General features: G+C 38.2%; 1 protein-coding gene across 2 annotated transcripts in view; it reads left to right on the forward strand.

Annotated features, from left to right (window-relative positions):
• Nucleotides 1–525: 525 nt before the first annotated feature.
• Nucleotides 526–20,374, forward strand: part of ITGB6 (integrin subunit beta 6) — a gene marked incomplete at its 5' end in the record, with an annotated part of 30,105 nt that continues 10,256 nt past the window's right edge. Inside the window, 11 exons of one of the 2 annotated variants that reach the window (XM_082055462.1) lie at nucleotides 526–586; nucleotides 1,337–1,416; nucleotides 4,197–4,401; nucleotides 5,299–5,545; nucleotides 6,355–6,520; nucleotides 7,102–7,263; nucleotides 8,006–8,101; nucleotides 12,264–12,353; nucleotides 17,292–17,426; nucleotides 17,646–18,069; nucleotides 19,005–19,227. In XM_082055462.1, the coding sequence (XP_081911588.1) occupies nucleotides 526–586; nucleotides 1,337–1,416; nucleotides 4,197–4,401; nucleotides 5,299–5,545; nucleotides 6,355–6,520; nucleotides 7,102–7,263; nucleotides 8,006–8,101; nucleotides 12,264–12,353; nucleotides 17,292–17,426; nucleotides 17,646–18,069; nucleotides 19,005–19,227 (1,889 nt within the window). The remainder of the gene's footprint in view (nucleotides 587–1,336; nucleotides 1,417–4,196; nucleotides 4,402–5,298; nucleotides 5,546–6,354; nucleotides 6,521–7,101; nucleotides 7,264–8,005; nucleotides 8,102–12,263; nucleotides 12,354–17,291; nucleotides 17,427–17,645; nucleotides 18,070–19,004; nucleotides 19,228–20,374) is intronic. The other variant, XM_082055463.1, reaches the window with a different exon arrangement.

A 20,374-nucleotide genomic window follows, 5' to 3' on the forward strand; every position in this document is an offset into this window, starting at 1 on the left:
CTTTACAAGTTTCACTCCACATCAGGAAATCTGAAAAAATGGGATTTTTACACCTCTCCAGGTATACTCACTTGGCAATCCTATGATCCGTCTGCCTATACGCACTCCCTGAGGGAACAATTAAAGGCGTTATTTCAGAGGAGCTTTTAAAAGCTGCTGTACACACAGAAACTCGCTCTTGTGGCTGGGTTGCTCTAGGACCCGGAGCGACTGGGATTGACAGAAATCTTCACCTGAATGAATTTTCCTCTTATACCTTATAAGGAGTCCAGGAAAACAAGGAAGTGATAACCATGTTCGCGTTACTTTATGCACAGCCTGTCCCCTTTACCTGCCCAGGTAGCCCTCGTTTTCACTTTTATTCATGGTCTGTCCTGGTGGGATTGAAGTTTCCTCACAACCCAGTGTAGGTGATTTCTGAAAACGCAACCTCTGGGAATGTCTGATTTTTACAACATTCTGCCTTCACGCAGACGATAATTAACATGCTAATATTTTTTGTTGCGCAGCCAGCACTGAAAACGAATGGGGATTGAATTGCTTTGCCTCTGTTTCCTATTTCTGCAAAGAAATAACTGTGTGCAAGGTAAGGCTCAGGGGTAAGGAGATCCATTTCAAAACTGTTTTCGCATTGTTTCTTGCTTGAAGTTGATAGGAAATAGCTTTCTGTCTTCTGTATTTAATCATTCCTTTCTGCTGAATGAGGTTTGTTTTTTTTCTCTCTCCTGACAGACTTCTGTAGGGCTACCCTGCAAATTCATCTAAGATTTATGTGGTCATTACATAGCACAACATGTATGAAAGAGATGAGCATTTGAGCAATTTTGGTTATAATAAACACTGTTTGATCCACTGAGAAACGTGATATTATACATGTGACTGTGTATTTCACTGGTACTTACACAATATATTAAAATCATAGCAAGTATCTACAGACCTCAGTGAAGCAATTTTAAGTGTGTAGAATGAACATAAATCTTTTATTTTAATATCCCTGGTTATGTGGGCAATGTCTTAGCTGCTCCACACCAGAAACACACGTAACACTTTATCAGGTACACTGGAGAAAACAAGTAAAATGTTCTCAGTGAATGCCAACCATGAAGCATGCACAAGTAAGTATGTTAATTGCCAGCAATTGTGGGGTTTTTTTAATGAGTGTTAATCTTTTACCAATACAAATACCTTTTTCAAGGAATTTTATCACTAATCGTAAAGATGGCTAAATGTATATGCATTTTTCACCTCCCACACACTCTAAATGACAAGATTTTTCCTAAATTGAATAATTAAACACCTTATTAATAGTCTTTTATCTTCTTGGATTTAAATTTAGGGACCTGTTCTCAGGAAAGGGCAGTGACTTGTGAAGATTGTTTGCTTTCCGGACCACAATGCGCTTGGTGTTTTCAAGAGGTAGAGTAAACAATACTAAAAAATTTCAAAGACAGACTTGAAGTGTTGTAGTAGCTATGAGTGATGAAAAATTGACTTAATTGGGTCAGCCTGTGGTTTTGTAATGCATACAGTGCTTAGTGAAGCCTTCCTGGGGATCAGAAGTGCAATTCAATCTAGACTTTATGGTCTTATTAAAAAAAAAAAAAAAAAAAAAAAAAAGGAAAAGACAACCTTCTTCATCTAAGGCAGAAATAAAAGTGCTGTTAGAGGGGCTCAGGTCATCAGCCTTAAGGCTCATTCACCCACAGTGCTGCTGATGAAGCACCAGACATCAAGTCAGAGACCAGACTGCATCTTGCATATTATATACCAAGCCAGACAGTGTAAACAGAAGGTCCTCCAGTCAGTTTGCATATACAAATGATTAATCTGTGGTTGATTTAAAGTATGACGATAGTGTCTGTTTTGTAATTATTATGATATAGGTGTGTTTTGGCTAAAACATTTTGCTTAAAACAATCTGGATTTGCTTCCAGTATATGTATTGCAAGCTTTCTGTGTAATCCCAGGCAAGTCACTTAACATCTCCACTTCTAAAAATTTCACCTATCAATGATACTAAATAATATCTCCCTACTTCATAGTAAATATTCTAGATCTTAGTTCACTACTGTTAGCAAGATAGTCAGCTATCACAATTAAAAACTTACCAGAAATAATACAGAAAGAAAATATTTTTTCTTTTTTTATTGTAGTTTCTGGTTTACACCTTTGCTGTTAAAAGTATTTCTTGCTTTTTTTGAATAGCAATGTAATATCTGTGACAGGACAAATACTACACTGCTTTATGAAGTAGCTGATAAACACCAAACAACACTTAAAAAAAAACCAACAACAACAACAACAACAAAAAAAAAAAAAAAAAAAAAAGAAGTTTGCTAAAAATAAAATAGCAGTTTGCAAAAAATGTTACCATGGGGAAAAAACCCCAAACAACATCCAGATTTGCAGCGGTTTTTATGTTTGTACTTAAGAAACAAAATAGGATTTTCCTGAAAATCCTATTAGATCACATAATTTTGACTACTGCCATGTATTTTCAGAAAACAAAAATGAGACACTATTTATTTTTTAACTGTGGAACTATTCAAAACTTGAGTAGTAAATATGACTTTTTTTCTTTGTTCATAGACTGATTCACTTGTTTGCTAGAGAACACATCAAGAGTGCAAAAGACATAGAAGCTTTAGTATCAGAGTAAACAAAAGTGCTTCCAAAGAAACCACTGTTTTCTGCAGGATAAAAATGCACTTTGTAATTGTATTTCAATTATGAGTTTGTCATGAAAGTTTACCAACTCAAAGTGTGTAACTAAAGGAGATGATACGTATGTCCCTGTGAAAGTTTTATAATGATACTATAATGAGACATGATTTTTATGCTCCCTGTATTTAAAGCAGTGGTGAGAGGTTTGCCTGAGCAAAGACATCAGATTTGGTCTGAAGAATAATAAAACGCTATTCCCATCAGGGGTCCCAACGTTGCTTCCACCAAAATATATAAGATCCCTGATAATTTTCAGTCATGAAGGGTGACCTTTTGGTGTAAAGAAGGGTCCTGGTTCTGATTTTAATAGGTTTAAATAAAATTGTTTTGCTTTGGATGGGAAGTTTTTCAGTGACTGAATTCAGAGAATATTTGTGGCTTAATGGCTGAACCCAGATTGTTTATCCAAGTCCTGGAGAAAAGAGCAGCCCCATGGTAGGGGCCCATGACCACCAGCCAGGAATTCAGTGTTTTGGTACCAGTTCTGCTGGGCATTCCCAAGGTTTTGGTCAAAAGGTTTGCAGGCCAGACTAGTTTCCAGTTCAGGAGGCAGCTGACTGGTTTTGAGCATCTAAACTCTAGACACGGCTCTAAGAAATGCTAATAAGACGCAGAAGCCTCTTTGTAAAACTAACCATTAACTTCACTGCTACGTGGGGATAGTACCTACCCCACAGCAGTGTTGTGGAAAGGAATGCATGTCAAGTGCTTTGAAATGAGTAACAACAATAAACTGCAAGCTATCCAACTGATATCGATAGGCTTGTGATTTCCTCTGGAGATGAGAACGCCAAGTAGGATGCTGGGCCAAACGTAACCAGATAGAGATGGGGATGCTGGAACCCTGCCAGTGCTGGGGAGTGATGGAGGGAGGGATGCAGAGAGGCTGTGGGGCCTGTTGGCCACCAGGCAGAGCAACAAGGACTTGCTACTTGCTTCAGTGAACACGGCAAATGAGTCTTGAGGAGAGAGAGTAGGTCAGAAAAAAAACGGTGAATACTGCATACCACACTGTCAGTTTGTCACAACATTTGTAGGAGTTTATCATCTGCAAGACCTCTGTTATTAAATGATGTTGCTCCATCAGCAGTTCAAAACAGTTTAGGAAAGACTGATGAATTTCCAGCTTAATCCTAGAAAAAAACAGGGGCTAGTAGTGTTATCATTCCCAGTACTGCAAGAAGCCAGATGCCAGAAGCCAGATGCAGTGAGTGGCACAATTCCCATTCCCCCACAATAGAGCACTTTCTCCCAGGATACCAAGTTACACTAATTATACACCTGTGTGACATGATCCATGAAGGGCAAATTCAGATTTCTGTGTCACTTAGATCTCTTTCTGTACTAATTCATACTAACTTACACCTTTGTTTCTGTTCCCCCTGTGCTTGATTGACCTTTTGTCAGCCAGGTGCTGGTGGCTGGTCAGTAAATGCATTTAACTCATCCCTTCCTTCTCTTGTTTGCTTTAGAATTACACAGACTCAACTGGATTTCATGGGAGGTGTGATACCCCAAGAAACCTTTTGTCAAAAGGATGCCAGTTGAGTTTGATTGAATTTCCCATTTCAGAAGTAAAAATTCACAGAAACAAGCCCCTAACTGTAGCAACCCAGAACAACAATTCTGATGTCACACAGATTTCTCCTCAAAAATTAAGCCTCTGGCTGCGACCAGGTAAGTCACTCAGTTCATAGATGTGGGAGATTTTTTTTCAGCCAATGTGATAAACTGAAGCTTCTCTGACTGGTCTGAAAAAAAAAAATCTTGATAGAATAAAGATAAAAAACCTGTGTTGAGTCCAAAATTATCTGTTTACTCCTCAGATGAAAACTAGGTTCAACTGAGTTCAAAATATTTCCAGTAGTGCTGGGTACCTAATAGAAGTAAAAATATATATTTTTAGTTCTTCTATTCTCTTGCTGTCGAGGTGGCAGTGAGAGAATGGCAACTGCCCCCACCTCCCCAGCCCTGCTCCTGTGCCTCTCCCATGCAGGTCTGGCAAAGGAGCACGTCTCAGAGGCAGCATAAAATTGAGGATTTACAAGGTACCAGTGACATTTATGGAAATGCCCCAGGTCTACTTTAGAGTCCTTGGGATGTGAATTTTTCCTGGAGAAAACTTGTAATAAAGAAATGTAAGAGTCACCCAGTTACGTCGTATCATAGTGTTGGAACTGAGAATAAAACCTGTTTGTACACTCTGGTTTTGTTAAAAATGTCCCATAAGTGCTACCTTTAGTTTTAATTAGCTCCATATCTAAAGCTGCATAGTGCTGAAGTGCTGTTCTTGTATTTTTTTCCAAATTATAGCAATCAGTTGTAAATCTGTGCTTATGGCTTTACTGAAGAACAGTTTAGAAAATCACCACTAGAACTGCTTTTAATTTTTCAGAAACAGTTTGAGAATTTTGTTGACAGAGAATTTTTTAAGTTTTTTTTATTAGTTCTGCTGGTGATTTAAAATACTAGATAATTTTCACCATATATGTAACTTTACGAAGAAAATGGCATTGCTCGTAACTCTTGTGTAGAAGTGCTAATACGTGTCCCATTCTCCCATGACCTTAACAGGACATGAAGAAACAATACAGATCAAGGTTCGCCAAACTGAAGATTATCCAATTGATCTCTATTATCTCATGGATCTTTCAGCCTCCATGGATGATGATCTGAATACAATCAAAGAACTGGGTTCAACTCTTTCCAAAGAAATGTCAAAACTGACAAGTAACTTCAGACTGGGCTTTGGATCTTTTGTTGAAAAACCAGTTTCACCATTTATCAAAACTACAGCTGAAGAAATAAACAACCCTTGTAGGTAGGCAAGGAAAATACCTACCTCTGTTTGCATGCCAGCATTAAGTCATAATATTAATTTTTAGGGTAAAATTCAGTTCAGCAGTCTCATTGGAATCTCTTCCAGCTGTAACTGAGTCAGTTTGGGAAACAAGATTTGTTTCTTTTGCACTCTGGTCATTTTTCTGTTGAGTCTTATGTTATTTGGAGAGAGTAATCTGGGACTGATTCTGCTTTTTAGCTTTTGTGACAAGTTATAGACGTACTTAATGGGTTAACAAACAGGTATACAGAATAATTACGTATTTTTCTTTGACTTGCTTGAAAATATCTATATATATATATTTTATGACATATACCAAGCAGGTGCAAACTCAAACCCAACACAGAATAGCAGTTTCATTTACCCATCAATGTTGTTTTCCCAGGTTTTTTCCCTTTAGGTCTCACAGTACCCTTCAGCCCTTTCCTGCCCTCTGCAGAGGAGCGGTCATGCTCTGCAGCCTGACCCGGGACTGCAGCAGCCTGGTGGTGCTCTCTGAATGTCATCAAGGGATTGCAGATCCTAATGTGCTTCTGAGTGTGAAAACAAGGCACAGCAAGGACTGCACCTTGTGAACTGACTGAATCACTTGGCTCTCAGAGCCATTTCCCAGGGTTTATGCAAATCTGTTTGCATTGCCCACCTCACTGGATGCTCCTACATTTGTCACTAGATGTCTCAGACGTGGAGGTGCATGGCCAAAACCGAATCCAGACAGGCCTGTGAAATAGTCATTGTAGTGATTTTTCCTTCTGTATTATCCATAAGTTATCTCACTTATGTTTTAGAAGTGTGCCATATGAGTGCTTACCCACCTTTGGATATAAACATGTTTTGCCACTGACAAATGATGCTGAAAAATTCAATGAAATTGTGAAAGGACAGCGAATATCTGCTAATATAGACACTCCAGAGGGAGGATTTGATGCAATTATGCAGGCAGCTGTTTGCAAGGTAATTAAAACTTCTAGGTATAATATTAATTATTCTGTATATTACCACTTCTAGTATTACATGGTTGCATTTCAAAGAAGCAGATCATTATTTTCCAAGATTTTTTTAGTGCAGTCAAAGAGCCTCATTAGATTTGTGTGAAAACACTTTTGGCAGTACCAAGTAAAACATGCATATTGCAGTATTTTAGTGTTTCTTTTAATCACCAGGGGTTAAAACAAACAAACAAAACCCAAAACAACAACAAAAAGCCCCAACCAAAACTCAACAATTACTGGGTCTGGTTTTTTGGTTGTTTTTTCTTTAAATATTTTTTATTAACTATACTTAGAGTACTAAGCAGATTGACATGAACATGGCCAGTCCATGTTATTAAACACAAGAATGAGGAGACAAAATGATAGCAAAAGATAATGGAATGAATATCGTATCTTAAGAGATGTTGTGATGTTTTTGACGCTCCCTTTAAAGTGATTCCCTTTACTTTCTTTTTTTTGAGATGCCATTCTGCAACTGTTTTGCTGCTTTCCTATATTATGGGTGCAATACCGCCCGCTAAACTGATGTATTTTAAATGACAGGAAAAAATTGGATGGAGGAATGATTCTCTACACTTGCTGGTGTTTGTGAGTGATGCTGATTCCCATTTTGGGATGGACAGTAAACTGGCAGGGATTGTTATTCCTAATGATGGGAACTGTCATTTGGACCACAATAATGAATATTCCATGTCAACTGTTCTGGTAATTTACTATTAATTTTGTACAACTCTTGTATTCGGGAAAATGAAAGACTAACATAAGCAACTTAAAAATTAATGAAAGTATACCTTTCTCACTGAAATGTGTAAAAGTTGAGGAATCCAGATATTTAATGTAATCTATTTTATTTGTAATTTCACATTTCAGTAAAAAGAGGACAGTTAGGATAGATTATAACCAGGAAAAAAGAAAGCATAAATCTTATCTCTGCTAACCCAGAAAACACAGGGAACTGCACTGAGGAGTATTTCCTTCTGCAGGGAACGCAAAATTTGCATTAATCATGTTCCCTGTAAGGGTGTTAATTCAGGAGGAGTTCAGGAAATTGTAGGACACTGTTCACATATGAGACTTTACCAGCTTAAGATTCAGTGTTGAAAAATATTGAATGTATACACTACAGTGTTCAGTGGAGGACAAATTCCATGTTGCTCTGGTGCAGTGTTATTCTTTAGATTATATATATCACAGTGCTACTGAGCAAGTGTTCTGGTATGGATGCTGGCGCTGTATTTTTCTCAGAGGGGTTTTCTTAAAAACAAGGCAAGGAAATTATATACACTATCTTTTATGTTGTATACTTGTAGTGCCTAATTACAGCTTATACTATACAGAAAGTACAGTGTTATTTACAGTCAATTGAATGTGTATTTCATGGAAGATAATTAGCAACTGTACACACGTGAAAAATTGATTGATGTGGCTCTCTTCTGTTTGTTTGCAGGAGTATCCCACAATTGGACAATTAATTGACAAACTTGTGAAAAACAATGTTTTATTAATTTTTGCTGTAACAAATGAGCAAGTTCACATATATGAGGTGAGAAACTAATATGTTCAGTTCTCTGATATTTGTTCACCCTTTTTATGGTTCACCCTTTCACAGCCGACACAGTATTTCTAGTATTAAGAACCGAATTGTGTAAGATATTTCTATAATAAAAATAGCTAAGAAATTATTTCATAGAATGGCTCTTTTACTTAGGAAGTGCTTCTTCATGTATTGATTTTGATGTTCTTAGGTAACTTTTAAACTGGATTTCAAGTTGAATCACACTAATTTTTAAGTCAAAGATTTTCAGACTAAGCATTGCTGAACTATTCAGTGTAATCATTATGATTAGCCTTTTGTATTTTATTAAGACTGCAGTCTTGACAAGGGAGGAATCATTCTGCATCTTGGAGCACTGACTGCCTGGCTTTTTAAAAACTATATTGAATTGAGCTGAAGTCAATTTAGATTGACCAGCAACAACAGAAGTTAATCACTTAAAAATCCAGTAGGATTCAATAGTTGTGACATAGATTAGTTAAAATCTGGACATTAAAGAACTTTTGCTAAATATCATTATTGCTCAACTATTTCTGAATAAGGGCAAATTAATTACAAGTGAAATATTTTTCTTGATTTTAGTAGGAGCTGTTTGAATAAGATCTGTTCTAGGAGGCAGTAATTTACAGAGCCTTATTTTGTCTGAATAAACTTTTCTTTTACTGATGGCATTATATTTTCCCTTGAAAACTGCTGGTGGTCACCCTCAGAGCTGGCCAACGGTGTTGTTATCCAGGGGTTTCTATTTCAGTATTCCTGTGTCAGTGTTATACCAGTACCCAAGTTATCAAGTGGCACCCTTTCTTCACCGGGAATACAAAATGAAGACTTATAGCTAATGAAAAATGCAAGCCACTGTTAACCCAACTGTGGAATGGTTTGTTCTTGTTACTTTCTTTGTTAGGAAAAAAAGTGTGACTATCTTCTATCTTGTAGGGTATATAATAAGCCCTTCCAATATATTCTATCTGCTGCTTTCATCTTTTCAATACTGCTTTCTGTCACTTATTTGGATAGCTATAGATGTTTTAGTCTGCTTTCTGTCCTGCAGGTGATGTGGAAAATCAGTCAAAGCAAGTACAAAAAAATCAGATATGAGGCTCACTGCAGTTTTTCCACACTACAGTATAGTTTCAAGGGTACACACAGGACCTGGAAACAGGACAACAGTGTCATGTTTTCATCTGCATTATTCAAATTTCTAATATAAATGTAAATAACCAGCTATCCATGCTTAAGAATGTAAAAAGAACAAAGCAAGACAATGAGAGTTATTCTTGTGTTAAGGAAACTGCTCAGGTAACCTGGAAGAGCTGGGAGAGGACCCAAAACTGACACTGGGCACCACTGTTAAACCACTTTGTATTGGTGTTTTACTTCTTTTTAAAAACCTGAGAGATGGAGATCCTGCAATCTCTCTCAGAAAACCCTCGCAAACTTAATTATTCTTTGAGGTGGGAGCCCTCTTCCCAAATACCTCATCTCAAACCTACTTGAACTCAGCACCTAATTATATCAGACCCCAAAACTAACCATTGCTATTTATAATGCAGTTCTTAGGGACAAATGTACGTTAAAATGGCTGTGAGGACCTAGAAAGCACCTCTTTAAATAGACTTGATAGATTCCATTGGTCTTAAGTGCAGCATGCAGACTACCAAATATAGACTTTATGTTTCTAGCCTTTATAATCTCCAACAATTTAGCCCAAAATAATTTAGTCTTTTAATATTCTTGATCCATGTCAACTGCTTTTTCAATTTATCCACTTACATGTATGTGTATCATTATCTAACACACAAACATTATGGATTGCACAAGCACAGAATATGTATGCTTGTAACATAGCTGGTTTTAGTTTTAATCCTGCCATGTAACCAAAGAGCTACTGCACAGCAATCTAAACAGGGGGGAAGGCTTTAGTCTGGTGCCCTCCCTGACCACAAGAACTTCAAAAGCAGTCATGTGGAAACATTTACAAGCCTACTCAAAATTAAATGCAAGAGAGGGGAGGAAGTTCCTTACACTGGGCCCTGACACTTTGAGATTGTTTATAAAAAGGACTATTTTTTCCCAAAAAAAATGGTCTTTTAAAATATATTTATACATGTCTAAGTTTTTGCACCATTAGTCTCAGCTGACTCTTACCAAAGCAGCAGGGGATGTTTTTATTCTGTAAAAGCTATCCACTCAAAAAGCATTTGTGAATGTTGCAATAATAATGGTATTTTGACAAACTGTGTAGATCCTATTTTGGTGTAAAAGAAAAGGTTTCATGAAGCAGTTGTTATTAGTTGATATTATTTGTTTTCAAGCAGAATTCTTTAAAAATTTATTCAAACATAGACGCGGAAAAAGATTCCCTCTTTAGTCCTGACTAAGCAGCACTTCTTTTGAAAAAGAAATTGTTTCATTTTGAACAATTATTTCTTTTTACATCACAGGAGAATGTGGCTTGCAAATTGTTTATTTCACACTGCATTTCACTGCTCAAAATCAAACTAAAAATACTCCAGTCTCCACACTTGTATAGAATTTCAAATTATTTTTATGAATTTGGCGTGACGTTCTATTTATGATGAAAATTTGCACTACTAAATGTTAGATATAAAGCCACTGAACTCAAATATGTAATTGTCAAATTTCACTAGCATGAATTAGTGTATCTCTTTGAAAAGGCAGGTCATCTTTTAAGGAATATTTGCTAAAAGACTAAATTGCATTATATCCTTTGGATAGTTTGATGATAGCAGCACTCCAAAAGCATCTGTTTGACTCGCCTTGTTAATGATTAAACAGAAACGTGCTAAAATACAGGGTTTAACCACGGGACTGGAGATATACACTTAGTCTGGGCTTGCAACGTCATCCTTGTATCGCCATGCAGAAAATATTTGTTCAAAGAGGAAAGATAAACCACAGTCTTCAGAACAGTATATCCCTGCTGTTTGTTTTGCATACCACAGATTAAATTGTGCTATACTTTGAATTCCAGGTTTATCATATTTTCTTATAATTATCTCCCGAAAGGTCCACGTGTATAAAATGCAGTTTCTATATTCTGAGAATACTTGAGAGAGCGCTAGTCACAGGAGGAGTCAGGAATACAAAGTCACCAGCTGTAACATAAAATGCAGTTAATCCCACTGATTTACAATAGCACTTTAGAAATCTAATGAATGATAAGTATTCCATACATAATATATAAAGTAATAACAGGGCTTTTGGAGATATAAAGTGTAAGAAGGATATAAGAGTATCAAATTATCCATTTTATTAATAGTGCTCTGGAATTTTTTAAAATTAGAATAACAGCATTTATGTGATAAATTGCAAAGGAAAATGAATAGATGATGTGTATTTCTAATGATGAACACTTATTTTCAAAAGGCATGGGCACAAATGAGAAGTTCGTGTAGTTAACTATCAGGCAAGATAAATTTCAATCAAGCATATTTAAAAACTAGCTGCTAGATGGCATGTTAGTGTCACAGTGCAACTTAATGCAAAAATAAGTTAAAACTTGTCACTGAAATTAATTATTAAATTGGCACTATGTTATTAACATAAATTCAACATACAATTAATCACAAAAACAGACCACTAGCATACATGTGGGGTGTTACATCAATCACGAGCTAGCAGCAGTTTCCTAAGGGCATTTGTTTGAAGTTCTTGTAGCCCTTAGTTTAACTTTCTTCTGTGTCCTCACTAACCACACTTCAGGGTGCTCAGTTGTTTGCAAAAATAGAAAAGTGACTGTTGTTATTCAATGCAAGGTCCAAGACACTCAAATAGTAGAGCAAGAGTAGAGCAGCTGAATCTGTTTTTTGGTTATTTTTATTAGAGAAAAACACAACTGTTGATAGAATATATCTTCATTCTAAGTTTGAAAAATTATAGCTTAAAATTACTATAGTATCAAACTTCCAAGTACACAGAGGTGATTTAGCAATATGTGTCCCATTAATTTTCAATGAAACTACCTCTTCTCCACAGGACTTTTTCAATAGGATGTGTGTTATTGAGTCTGCAAGGGTCCTAGAAAATGTCACTATTACTTATTTTAGTTGGGTCCAATATCTTTTGTTCTTTTCCAGGTGGTAGCTTCTTGCCAACTACTCTTTTTTTATGCCCTTTTTTCCCCCAGAACTATGCAAAGCTTATTCCTGGAGCTACTGTTGGACGGCTACAGAAGGATTCTGGAAATATTCTCCAGCTGATCATTGGTGCATATCAGGTAAGGTGTTTTCTTCCTGCATGTCTGTATTTTCAAAATGAGATTGCAGTTTGGTAAGAACAAGTGTCTTTGATTATTGCTCTGCACTGATTACAAGAAGATATTTTTTTACACTTAGATGCTGACCTTAACAGGACAAGTTTAGTTCTCTCTGAGGATTAAGTGAGCACAGAAACAAAATTCCTATAACCTTCTGTCGTTCCTCAGTTATGCTGGAGTGCTGAATTCACACCAGTGTCTCATCTGTCCTGCCTTCTTCATAGTCCTGTATTTCACACCTACTCTTAAGCCTTTTCTAATATAGTTATTCAAGTCTACCAGTTCAAAACTTCTATGGGGACTCCACTCTCCTCCCAACAGTAGCTGTCACCTGAGCAGATGTACAGTCACTCTGCAGGAATATCTGGGGAAAAAAACACTATCCTGTGCTCAGTGCTCTTCTCTGCTTTAGCAATTTGATGCTGCCCCTGTGAGGCTGTTCTGAGGTTTTTAAGAAGCAGAACACAGGATATTAATTTGGTGTGTTTAGATACCACCAAGACTTGAACAGGTTTGTTTAGATAATACCAAGAAATGTTGTAAAGATGAGAGGAACTTAAACACAGTGCTGCTGTTCAGAGCTCTGTTTGCAAAATGCATCCTAGCTGCCTGGTTCTCTTCTTCAGGGGAATGTTTTAGACAGTTTTACATGTCTTTACACAGATATATTAATTTACATCTTTGCTGATATACCATAGATTTCTCTCTTCCATCTCAGCCCCTTTTTATTAAAAACCTGCTCTACCAGTTGCCTACAACGACAAGTAACTCTTTGCAAATAGCTTCTCTTTCTCTCCTTACCTTTGGTTTTGCTTTGCTTTTTCTTCTTTTCTGTCCTTCCTTCTGTCACGTGAATGAGATGATCATTATTATTCCCCAAATTATTTTGGTCTTGATGACAGGAAGACAAACCAATTCTTACAATTCTTATAACTCTTATAAAAGCAATACAATAGGTGAGTCATGGGGTTGTTTTTGTTTGTTTGTTTGTTTGTTTGTTTTTAATGAAATACAAAATACCAGAAGATTCTCTGTCCTATGGAAAATTAAATAACCAAAGAACTTCAAGTTTAACCTTGGGAGTCTACACATTGTGATAAATACAGAGGGAAATCTTTAAATAAACAAAGCTATTACTAAACATCCAGTGGCACCAGGATTTCATTTCTGGAGTCCAACCTGTTGTTAGTTAGATCTGGTTTCTATCAGGATTTCTTGAGGCTGGCATTTTAACATATAGGAAGAGGTTCCCACATTTAACAGCTGAAATACCACTTTGTTGTCCAGTGAGTAATGGAAAAACATAAAATAATTGTCCCAGTGCTGTGTTCTGGTGCCTTTGCTGTAACACTGTGTTGAGTGCAGAATGGTGCCTCCTCTAGCTGCAGTATCACAGCATCTTTCTTGCTGGAACACTGGAAAGGTGGAGAGTGTATCCCTGCCTCTTCCCTTTAGTGTCTGCTTAGGTACCTATTGTCCATTTTTTTCCTGCTCTCCTTTTTGAACCTGCTGATATTTTCAGTCTCCATTGTGTTTTGAGGCAAAAAGGATTTCAGTTGAACTGTGTCAGGATAGATTTTTCTTTTTCCCATTTTGAACTACTCCCTATGCTTTACCGAGTGCACCTGAGTTCAGGTATTGCAGGGTTTGGTGAATAACAGCTCTGCATTCACCCTATCTTCATGTCTTCATTATTTCATAGTATTTTATCATGTAGACACCTTTCATCCCCCCAGTCTTGTCTCCAAATTGGACAATCCAAGTCTTTTGAGTCTCTCCTTGGCTGCTTCATCCCCTTTCTGAGATGCGGAGACCAGAAGAGCTTGTAGTATGCAAGACAGGTTATGCTAAGGTTTAGACAGAGGCTGTCTTCTCAGCATCCTTGCTCGTGACACCCAGGACATTGTCGGCTTTTGACTGGTGCATGCTTTGAGCAGTTCATCTCCCAGAGCTGTCAGTGGTGACCCTGGTGCAGCTCCTGCGTTGTTTTTTGGCTGGTCCTAGGTTCAGCCGTGCTGTGGGCAGGGTCTGGAGGAGGGTTCCAACTCCTCGCTCCCCTCCCACAGCAGCAGGAGGGCGGCTGCCGGGACGGTGCTCCTGCCTTCCAGCCAAAACTTGTCATGTCCTCATTCAGGTACAGCATGTACCATGTGCTAGAGTTGCTCATAGGTTCTTAAAATTCCACATACATTTCAAAACGTACAAAGTGTACAAGTAGTAACATGTCACACTCAAAATTTCCCAGAGCCCATTTTATTACACTTAAATTTAACAGCCTTATTGCTTCATGATTGAAAATATTCCTAGTAGGAAACACTAAAAACCACCTTATTTGACATAAATGAAGGCATGTGAATTTCTTTGGATTGGAAAGGAAGAAATGAGAGTTAAAACTCACATGCAAGATGGAAGATCTAATTCCATTTTGTAACAGCCATCTCATGATGCTCTCAGCAGTGTAATTCAACACCCACTGTCTCTGCTTCTTCATCCACAAAAGAAGAATAAATAACTATTTTCTCCCAAAGAGCAGAGTTAGGCTAAATCTTTTAATGATTTTAAAGAGCTTTTGAGTCTTTGCTTGCTGTACAAATACCAGGTTTGCTAATACCATTCATCATGTGTTGCTATCTAAAAGCTTCAGAGAGGAAGTAAGCAAGTTAAGAAAGTCTGAGCTGTCAAAATATTTGTTATAAGCAGTTCCCGTGTTCTTTCCAAGTATGATTCATTTTCTTCTGTAAGCATATTTCTGCCTGCTTTGTTCAACATTGAATTCTGCAGAACTTTATACTGCAGAGCTGTAGGCTAAATTGCCTTGTGACAGATATCAGGCTGTTTGTTATTCCAGGATTTTAAAATCTCAGAAAAATTCCACTTTTTTTTTTTTTTTTTTTTTTCCCCAGTGTTTGGTTCCTTTTTCATTTACAGGAAAATAAGATGAAAGAAAAAATATATTAAAACAGGACAGGTAACATAAGGAAACAAGTTTGTAACTGTTTTGTCTGTTGTTTCATTCAGAAAAAAATTGGAACCACAAATATTTCTCTGTGAATGGCTTAAAATCACTAAACTGACCACTATATTTCCCCAAACTATGGCCAGACAGCTTAGTAGATTTAAAATCCCATTAGAAATCCTCACACGTATTAAGATCGAAGAAACTGGAGTATGTCAGTTCATGTGTTTATTTTCAGTGGTATAAGGTACGTATTTTGACCTCTCACAACGGCAAGGCATATTCATAATGACTCATACAGACACCAGGATTCAAAGTATTATGACTTGGTGTTCAGCGGCATTGAATTTTCTCTCACAGTTGCCCTCTATTTGAGCCACATAGTTTTACAGCTGGTGGAAGAAGGACTTTTTGGTGGTATTTCCTGTAACATTAGCACATTAAAATATTCACAGTTTTATCCAGAGGTTTGCTATATTTTGTCCTTTTGTGAGAGCCCCGCTATTGCAAACAAATTATTGTCTAGGAATCTCTGCATTGTTTCAATAGCAACATAAGCACCTACCTCTGAAACACATGTCAAGGGAAAATCGGGTACTACTAAGGTTAGCAACCTGATGCCCGATGCAGTTTTACTGCTCTGGCTGTGTGCTGGAAAGAGCTCTGGCCATTACATGAATACCTCTTGCACGACATGTTGCTATCCTTTAGTAAAATGCTTTGGTTTACTGACAAGTCTTTCCAAAAGCAAAAACATTTTAAAAATCCTGCCAAACAGAACAGGTTTCCACGGAACCCAGGACGTATGCAAAGGACAGGGAGCTGTTGCCTATGCAGGTTTATACCTATTCTACTTTTAGTTTGTTTTACCCCACCAGACCTTTCCTTCAGTGAGTCATCCTTTACTAGAATGACTCGCTGAAGTAAGGTCAGTGAGCTCCTCATGCTCTGATTGAAGGACAGGGGGTATTTTGTAAAGCAGTTAAGCTTGCAAGAGCACAAAGCCAAGTTCAGTGAGACTTTGCGCTGCAATTGCTAAGGTAATTTTGAAAAATTTCCATTTACTGTATCCACAGTCCAATTAAGTCATAGGGAATTTCCCCGTGGTCTCCTATAGGCTTTGGATTAAGGCTAAGTTGTGTAAGCAAAGTTGCTATAAAATATTTTTAAGAGTTACATATCAAAACCTGCTATGAGAAAGCTCAGGAAGTTTTTCACTTAAGAAATGAAAGTTTGATTGAACAACTCAGTTTAATAAATGACAATGTTGTTGAATATAACTTGAAATAGCACTGAGAGCTCATGAAGCAGGAAATTCCATCAGAAGAAAGGAAGGGAGTGAGCCCCTCACCTGAGGGAGCTCACCATGGGTCTGGGCTCTGGCTCTGGCCCTGGAAACATCAGGCCAACTCATGGAGGGCTCTCACTGAGGCAAAACTGAGCTCGGAGCCTGCCCTGCTGTGAGAGAGATTGTGAGGTTTGATTCTACCAGGAGAGATAAGCAGGAAGCAATATTGACATAGGCTGGCTAATCAGGAAAAACCCGGTGCTAGCAATGCAATCAGGGACACAAATCTGTTCCTTGGTAAGACCAGAGCTAAAGGAAAGCGTGTATCAGCCAGCAGAGCACTTAGTGATGAAAGATGATTTAATAAAAGACTGAATTCATTATCCTGCAAGGGCAGGAAATAAGCCCCGTGATAACGGATATTAAACTGATACTACACTGCTCCCAACTGAAAGCTGGTTCTGTCGGCACTTGCTTTGTTTTGCTTGTTCCCCATTTTACTTGAAACAGAGAAGTCTGTAAATAAAGTGCCCAACCCACAAATTCAGTCCTGTGTAGGTCAGGGTAAGTTACAGTCCACGTTACATTGATGTGGAGCATTATCAGCACTTGGCAATGTTATCATTTCATTCATCTCACGCCTTTTTCCTTTAAGGAGCTGAGATCCGAGGTAGAGCTGGAGGTCTTAGGGGATACAGAAGGGCTCAATCTCTCCTTCACAGCCATCTGTAACAATGGGACCTTTTTTCCACATCAGAGGAAATGCTCTCACGTGAAGGTGGGAGACACAGTAAGTAAAAAATGAATTCTCAAAATACATGAAGTCCAGGGAATTTAGGACACTGAAATAGAAAGTGTGCTCTTTATCAGATAATCTTCCTCCACACAAGTTACAAAAAATCCTGGCGGTATCTAAGACCCTCTTGTTCTGTCCTCTGCATGTGCTTCCAGACCACCCTGCAGAGCTACATGTGCTGCAGCTCTGAACAGCCACGTATTTCTCTTCCAGGTCTTTTTCAATGTGACAGTCAGCCTCTCCTCTTGCAAAAAAACCAGAAAGCATATTGTGATGAAACCAGTGGGGCTGAGTGACACACTGGAAATGGAGATTAATCCCCAATGCGGCTGCAACTGCCAGGCAAAGGCCGAGATGAACAGCCCGAAATGCAACCAAGGGAGAGGCTCGTTCGAGTGCGGGGTGTGTATCTGCAGCCCGGGGTACGTGGGGCCCCGCTGCGAATGTGACGAGAGCTCCCTGGGCACCAGCTCCTGCAAGGGCTCAGCTGAGCAGAGCCAGAGCTCCTGCGGTGGGAGAGGCGACTGCTACTGTGGGCGCTGCGTCTGCCACCCGTCCCCCTATGGCAAAGTGTACGGGCCACGCTGCGAGTGTGACGACTTCTCCTGCGTCAGACACAGAGGGCTCCAGTGTAGCGGTACGGTCCTTTTGCTGCTCGTTGTAGCTTCTGCATGTTAGAGCTTTATTGTCTTGCTCTCAGCTATGAGCCTGGGAATCTATATTTTCATCATATATTCAGTTGCAATCAATTCTGTATGCAGTCTGATTTACTGTTTCTGAATGATCTTTAGACTTAAAACAAGAAACAACTTTCCACACTGTTTTCAAATTTAAAAATGGGACACCTTTCACCAATCCATCACTAGGCTAAGTTAGCATGACCTTACTGGTGCATATCTGCTACCATCACACTGTGTCAGACTTTTAATGGCTGTAGATAAGTGTAGCTCCAAGGAAGTTTAGGTAAGTATATTAACATACATACATCATACAGTTAGCCACTGTACAATTTCACTCTGACATAGTTATCACAGCATACTAATCTCAATTAATAACTTTTAGGGTAATTCTGATATCTGCATAATTTTAACCCAGTAACCTCCTTCATTCTTTGTCCTAGTAAGATAGAGTCAGAATTTGGGAACTTGTATTTATATATGTATTTTTTTTTTCCTGTGATGTACCATTATAAATCGTAAGTTATTCTATTGAAAGAATGGAAAAAGCATTAAACTGGCAGGAACCAGCAATGAGATTGTGCTGAATAGATAGGCTGAAATTATGCTGCTTTAAATGAAGGAGGATTTACCCATTAGGTTGCTCACTGTCAAGGGATAAGATCTATGTGGAGGACTCCGGTGAAGTGAATGAAGCTGCACTGGTTCACAGCCAATCTAAGCAAAAATTTCATCTTCTGGCTTAAAAATGAAAACGCTAGGGGAGGAAGAGGGATGTTTAAGAATGAGAAGAGTTAGAGAGGGGAAAATATCTGCTATGAAGAATGATTTTAAAGGCCATAATTCAGATTTTTATTAAGAAAATTATTTGAAATATAATAAATGTTTTTTCCAGGCAATGGTGACTGTGATTGTGGGGAATGCATCTGCCATAGTGGATGGACTGGTGAATACTGTAATTGCACAACAGACACCAGCGCCTGCATTGCTGAGGATGGGACACTGTGCAGTGGGAGAGGCGAATGCATCTGTGGGTCCTGTACTTGCACCCATCCAGGGGCTTCAGGCCAAACATGTGAAAAATGCCCTCTCTGTGGTGACCCCTGCAGTTCCAGGAGGTAATGTGCTAGTTTTATGCTGCTGTTCGTATGGTCCAGGTGTCTATTTCCCATCCTGCCTCAGCAGCGTGCTTACTGCTGCTACTGTAGTTTGGATTTACAGCCCAGAACCCAAGAGCTTCTTTGCCCTTTGGGAAGGGTAGGTGTAACTTGTACATCAACCATTTATCAGCATTACTCTTGTACAAAAGAACTTTATGGAAATAATTTAATCACCTTCAAGTAACACAAGTAAAACATCACACTTCCACTGCTGTCCCTGGCTGTACAACTAATCAGAATGGTAGTCTTTTCTTATCACATCGGACAAAACCAGATGAACCTCCTTCCAGTACACAGTAGAGAATTAAAACATCTCAGCATAGCTGCTACAGCAAAAATGAGGACTCACAGAAAAGCTTTGCATTTGTATTACTGTTCTCAGGCATACAAATTAATAAGGTCATGCTGTCTGCTCAAGCTTTACACATCTGCAAATTCACAGGCCAAATTCAGTTAAGCTTGACTGAATTAGAGACCCCACTATGATAAACTAGGTCAAAGTCTGGGGATTAAATCAGTGAGTAGCCGTATGTCATGTATAAGTTGATGATAAATTGATTGTAAATGGTAAAGTGTCTTCTGTTCACCAAACACACAAAATTTGTGCAGCCTTCTGGCTGTAATACATGGTGTATGCTACGGTGCATGATAGGAAAAGCAACCAAAAATACATGTGACACAAAGGTGACCAGTCTAAGTACACCCATGCTTATGCTTGTGTTACACAATCTTTTGCATGGCTAAAATCAGTTCAAAATGAGCAGGCTTCAGTAGAAATGTAAGCTAGAAGTTGAATTGGGCTTTGCAGAATACATGTCATTAACTACATGGGTTTTGCTTGCTGAGCATTAGGTTAGTGTATGTTGCATTAATGTTTCATGATGACGTCATGTCTACTTATTCAGAGTTGAGGCCCATTTCTTTTCCATACTAGCTCTCCACCACTCTGTTTTCATACCTGTCATTGCAGTTTGCACTATATTTGAGATGAGAAGCTCTTCTGTGGCATGTGATTTAATCATCATGTATGTTAGTGCTAAATTTGACCTACAAACCCAAGCTAAACAGTTTATTCAAAACTTTAAGTAAAGTATACAACTGTTCT

The sequence above is a fragment of the Streptopelia decaocto genome, assembly GCF_964273445.1.
Source record: "Streptopelia decaocto genome assembly, chromosome: 6".
Taxonomy (NCBI): Eukaryota; Metazoa; Chordata; class Aves; order Columbiformes; family Columbidae; genus Streptopelia; species Streptopelia decaocto.